Genomic DNA, 6,416 nt, shown 5'->3' on the forward strand with positions numbered 1-6,416 from the left:
GGAGCAGCCAGCTAACGCTACATTAGCTCGGACTTGCCGCTGTTTGCTTCGTAAAGTTCAGTTTAGGTTTATTTTGGTTTTCTGCGATTAATCTCATAATTATGAACAAAATTGAATAATGAATTCTAAAGTAGTGTATTGCGCACTTGTAATTTAAATGTACTGCTATATACACAAAAGTCCAATAACATGGTTTGCAAACACTTTAAACAAATATGGTGCTTTTTACCAGCAGTATTCCCTTTACACAGTAGCAATGAAATATTTCTTGTAAATCTCGCTTAAACATTAATGTAATCAAATCAAATATTAAACCAAAGCTATTTGCCACCGCCAGGGCATTACCTTTTATCTAGCTTGTTAAAACAAGTTAGAGTCCAGAGCCACGATCATAACATCATAAGAGGCCCCTTCTGAGCAACAGGTTAACATATCAGTTTTCTTGTGGGGGGGGGGGGGCTTTCAGAACAGGTATCAGCAGAAACATTTTTCTTTTGTCAGGGGGCAGGATGAACAGTTTATGTTCAGTAGCAAGTGCCTGTGTTAGAGTGAGGTGAAGTACGCCACGCAGGGCACAAATAATTGGAAAAGAGACTGATCCTCGCTGTTTGAGTTTCCAGAATCTATTACTGTTTACTAAATAGTTATCAGCATGGCAGAGCATCACCGCAAAACTAGATGAAGGCCTATAAGGTAAAGTTACGTAGCCTATAATTTTAAAGAGGTGGTATTATGGTTTTTGGCTTTTTCCCTCTCCTTTATTGAGTTATATATCTTTTTTGTGCATGTATTAGATTTGCAAAGTGAAAAAGCCTAAAGTCCACCCCAAAGGGAGTTCCCATCTCCCACAGAAAACACTGCTTTGAAATGCCTGAAAACAGCTCGTTTGTAGTCCAGCCTTTGCTTTCCTTTCTTGTGACGTCACAATGAAAATACGTGTCATAATGCTCGCTGAGCGGCTATTCCGACACGCCCTCAAAAACTGAGCTGCAGCACACCTCTCCTCTCCCTTCCAAACACTAACTACCCTCCAAGCAGTCAATGGACATAAAGTTGTTACTGTGATGTAGAGACAGAGCTCAGTTAAAACTTTATGGACGAAAGATACTTTTGTTACAGATTAATAACTCACCACTCTGAAACTCTTGCTCCAGTCCAAATTGCCAACCTGGTCGGCAACATGTAGCCTACAGCTTAATCGAAGCTGTTTACAGTCTTTTCGCTGACCTGCCCTTCTCTGCTTCTGATTGGCTAGTAGTCCTTAACTAGGAACTGTGCTTGAAAATGAGCATAATACCACCTATTTAACTTAAATAGGCTACAGCTATAGGCATTAATTAATTAATTAATGCTTTAACGCGTTAACGTGTCCAGCCCTATTTAATTTTACATCTGAAAATGTCTCAGTTTAGGTAAACATTCTTTTTAATTTTGGCAATTTGCTGCTTACTTTTGTACCTTGAACTACTTATACTTTAATACATAAAACTAGACAATTGGGTTTATTCTAAAATTTTTGACCGGTAGGAAAACATTTCAGGAGACTCTAGGGTCTCTCCATTTCTCTGCAAAAGCCTCTCTCCCACAAACAATGACACTACCAGAGTTACAAATTAGCACTGTAAGCAGAAAACTTGCTTCAGGAGACAGGTAAAAGTTTTACAAGGTGATGTCACCTTGGGCCAGGCTTGCAGACTCCTGGTACTCCTGGCGTCTACTGCAGGCCTAATGAATACAATAGACGAGATAGGGCTGACTCAGCTGACATCAGTGAGCCAAGTCAGGACATTAATAGTACAACAAGGACATTAGGACATGGACATTAGATTGACGCCTTCAGTGATGGCGTCAATCTTTTTGGCTTGGGTCAGTCTTACAACAGCATAAGAAGATATCAGTGAAGCACATTGCATGCCTGCTCCAAAATGGTAAAGGCATTCATGTAATGCTTTTCTACCTTAAACGGACAAAGCACTTCACAATGCAGCAAGTTTTAAGAGCCATTGGGGTAATTGGAGGGGGAAGGAAGTATAAAGGAGCCTTTTACAATCACTTCACTTAAAAGTAGCCTTTAAATCAAGTGAGTGAGTGAGTGAGTGAGCGCGCGTGCGCAGACACACACACACACGTGCAGTTATTGACATATAGACTATTTCCATCTAGGGAGCACAAAGAAGCTCAAACAATGAAATATTTATCCAAATAGTGCATATATTTTAATACATTTCCAATACGTTACACTCCTGTAGCTCTGATATATCATGGCATTTTCTTTCTGCTTGCCTCTGAAAATTGTTTTTAATGAATTAATGTCTCCTACAAAGACTGACTACTTCTGCCTCAAGTCTACACTGTAGCCTATGGCGTCAGCTATGCACATAGCCATGCATTTAGACTTGTGAGTTGGCGCATCGCTAGTTGGCGGTAGCACTACAACGTCCACTGTGTCGACTTTTGCTGGCCAAGCAGGCTAACTTCTATGCTAACCTGAATGGGGGTAAAATAATAATCGTGCTGCTCTTGCAGACTTTTCAAATGTTATTGACCGAAAGGATCATGTTCTGATGAGTCACTTCAAATGGGTTGTGACTAGGGCTGGCCCGAATGTCTTTTTTTTTTTTATGCTTCTAAGATTCGATAGTAAATAACAGCGAATAATCGAAGCTTTGTCGGCGAAGGGATGGGGGGTGGCGGGGGGGTTGTGGTTGCATTAGGCTGATAGTTTAGATGTCTGATAAGCAGGCTGTCATTTCACGAGCTACAGTCTATTTACTACATAGTAAATAGATAGACGCAGAACACCAGAAGAAGGATGAATGCCCATGAAATTCTGGTAATAACATCAGTGAGGGAGAATCAGATGGGGAGAGATAACAGCGGCATGGGTGCGTAAATCTGTCTGTGGGTGAGTGTGTGTGAGAGAGAGAAAAAGAGAGCGGTCGAGGTAGACTGGAAGACTACATCCTGCAGAACCAGGTTGGAGGCTGCTGTACCGAGCAGGTGGGACACCATTGCTTAGAGTCCAGAGTGTGAGAGTCTGATCTGAGCAGGTCCAGAGCAGAATACGGGAATAGTTTAGCCAAATGGGGGTCCAGAGAGCAGACGGGATGAGCGCTATTTCCAATAGAAGAAAATAACACCACGTTATTATGAAAAATTCGCTAGGCCTACTTACGTTCTTCTTCTACAATTGGCCTAATAATTATACAAGCATGTTCATTATGTTGTTGTTCGTTTATTGTAGCCGACAGTTTAATTATTAACTTTAAAATGTAGGCTTTTTGACTGTTATTCAATAAAGCAACTGTGAAGTTAATAAAATGCCATAACTGCCACACTTTGATTATCATCGCTCAGTTTAAAGTGCTCCCACACAACTGAGGGCTTCTCTTTGATGTGAACTGGAGCTTTACGTTCACTGCTGTGAGCAGAGGTCGGGCGCACAAAAAAATATATAAATAAAAAAACAAACACACCTCTACACACTCATAATTGAAAACTGAATGTGTACCCAACGATCAAATATTCAGGTCCAGCCCTAGTAGTGACGCTCACAAATATTGATCCACCATGTTACAGCCGCTGGATTGGCCACTAGTAAAATTGACTTCAAAGCACAGATCACTGTCTGTAGGCTTGGAGGAAATGTGAGGCTACCCGACCTACCATAGTTCATGCGGTCTGCGTCGCCAAGAAGTGTAGTTACATTTTTGTGGAGGTGCACATCAGGCTACGGTGTAGACTCAAATCAGGCTTGAGTCACCTTTACACACAATCTATTTCTCTGTTAATTCCTCGTCCCTTTCTTTTATTTCTCTATCCCTCTTTCTTTTCAATGAGTCCATAAAATGCCGTTTAAAGTTAGTATCCTTAAAGTCATTTCCATTCAATACAGAAACACTAGTTCACCTTAGCCAGGGTAAAAAATACAGGTGGGTCCACTGTCAACCTGGGATGAGAGGAGGTCATGACGTGTGCTGACTCATTCAGATTACTGTACTTAACAATGAGGGCTAATATAATTAGGAAACAGGTAGATGATGAAAATGTTTTGAATAAAAATGTATGACTGCATCTTCATGCCCGTGACAAAAACCTGTAAACATTTTTCATGTGGGAGGGTAAGTTTACCAGTGGTTTTAATGGGGGCCTTGAACAGTCTGGATGTTTGAGATGGTGCCATATCCATGTCTATCTGAAATTATAACATGATGTTACACTTGATGAAAACGTCTCCACCAACGGCAACTTTCTACAGTCTTAAGCACTGATACGGTCTAACAAAACCATGGAATAGCAGAAGTAGAGTGTAACGTGACTTTCTGTGTTTAAGACTAATTCTACAAGGCTCACCAACATACAAACACGCCAGCTTTGAATAAGAGTGTGTGTTTTTATGTTTAATACACACACTTGAGTGCAGAAAGAGGTTACCCAGTTTGATACAATCTGAGAACATCCACACAGGATGTTCTCAGGCCGTGATTCACTTTTTTGTGTAATATTTATTACACAACACTTAACTTTACACTGCAATCCATTCGGTGACGATAGAGAAATCACTGAGTTAGTTTACAATAATAAATGTTTTTCAGTCACGTGTGTGGATAGCTGTTTTTATCAATTACTGACTGATACAGAAAGTGATCTCTAGAGGTAGTTCCTGATACTACAGAGTCACTTTACAGCCCACACTAAGCTTTTTCCTAAATTTAAATACAGAGCACAAACAGAGGGCTAAAACTACCAACCAATATTTGCATATCATGTTTTTTTCTCATCACACTAAATGTTGGATGTCAATGATGTGGTAAGAAACACACTTACAGTACATAATGCAGAAAAATGTTTATGCAGAGTGAGAAACAGTGTCAACATGACACAGCCAGGTGCTCTGGACACCATTGTACCACAACACACTGTCACACCTGTGATCAGGTGCAGCACAATCTGAGACTGGAATGCTGCACACCTTTGTCCCTACATTTGAAAATTCCCTTTATTCTACATGGAGGTTTACATCCCAGATCGGTTGCTAATAACGGACAAGCAAACACCTGTTTGTTTGTTTTTTGTCCTGAAGTTGCTTGTTTTGTGTGATCAACAACCCCAAATTAAAATAAAATAAATAATAATAAATTCAATTTACAAATGTATATGTCTAAGAAAACTAGCAAATACTGTATTAAGAAGCTAAAAATAGTGACTTTTCGGCATTATTGCTGAAAACATTTGAGTGAGCCTCATAGGTGTGTAGCTTGAGTTGAAATAGTTTGGACTACCACTGCAAGTGGTGACAGCTCCAGGAACCTTTCAAACTATTTAAACAACGGGACCTAACTATCTTCCACAGTACCCAGACGCCCCGGGCTCTGCCTCGGTTCTGCGTTTTTCATTCATGCTATCCGAACAGTGTATTCACCAAAGACAACCTACCTTCAGCGCATACTTGTCTCCAGTCTTCTTCTTGAAGATTTCAAGCACTTTGCCATTGATGCCCAGCCCCAGCACCTGGCTGGTCACCTTGTATTCGTCTGTTATGGCGTTTTTCTTGATCTGTAAATTGGGTCTTGGGTGGAAGGGGAGGAACTGGCCCGTGGGGTTCTGCTGCCCCGCCGGGTTGGGAAACAGTGGCTGGTTCTGTGCGTTGGACAACATGCTCTTGGTTTGTGCTGAGAGACGAACAACAATACTTCTTCTGGCTTTTCCTTGTAACACAGCCCGAGTCTTCTTCCTGGGTTAGCTGGCCTGTGACAAAGTGTTCACTGTGTAGCCGCCAGGCCCGACAAATTACCGGCACAACTTCAGTCTTTACAGGTTAACAAAGTCACTTGGTTAGCTTATTAAAAGCTACGTTAGCCAGCCGTTAGCATGCTAGCTTGATCCTATTCTTGACCTGTGACTCTCGGCTAACGACTCAGCTATCGGTTAGCTTATCCATCTCCGGTGGCGTCCGCTGTCCACCGGTTCCTCAAAGAGCACTTCGGGAACTTTTGTAAAACAACCCATACGTCGGCTACAGGACTGAGTTTCTAAATTAGTAAGGTAAAAGCTCGCGAGTGAAGTAAAATAACAAAACAAACGACAATAACACTGAACGGAGGGCAACAGAGAGAGGAAAAACTCCGACAGCAGTAGCACGCCAAACACCACTTCACTTTCCGAACCAGGAGGAGCAGGTTTGACTCCTGACGTCATGGCAAGGGCCTTTCTCCGCTTAAAGGAGAAGCAGAGGAAGAGACTTACGTAACAGCGTCATGAAACCGAGGGGACACAAGGGGGAAGGGGTTCAACGTAAGGCAGTCAAAAAAAGTAACGTTTTATATCTATGTATTTTTAGGTCTTAAGTCTGTATGTTGGCCTTAACGTCACGCTACATGCCTTAACAAAGGGAAATTAAATTCTCCACACGGGAA

At 41.5% G+C, this 6,416-nt stretch overlaps 1 protein-coding gene across 1 annotated transcript in view; it reads right to left on the minus strand.

Annotated features, from left to right (window-relative positions):
- The window catches only part of mapkapk2a (MAPK activated protein kinase 2a), a 38,221-nt gene extending 32,016 nt beyond the window's left edge, over positions 1 to 6,205 (minus strand). The window contains exon 1 of the mRNA XM_046028387.1: positions 5,437 to 6,205. Within this exon, the coding sequence (XP_045884343.1) occupies positions 5,437 to 5,658 (222 nt within the window). The 5' untranslated portion in view covers positions 5,659 to 6,205. The remainder of the gene's footprint in view (positions 1 to 5,436) is intronic.
- Positions 6,206 to 6,416: the final 211 nt, after the last annotated feature.

The sequence above is a fragment of the Micropterus dolomieu genome, linkage group LG18 (assembly GCF_021292245.1).
Source record: "Micropterus dolomieu isolate WLL.071019.BEF.003 ecotype Adirondacks linkage group LG18, ASM2129224v1, whole genome shotgun sequence".
NCBI classification, from domain to species: Eukaryota; Metazoa; Chordata; class Actinopteri; order Centrarchiformes; family Centrarchidae; genus Micropterus; species Micropterus dolomieu.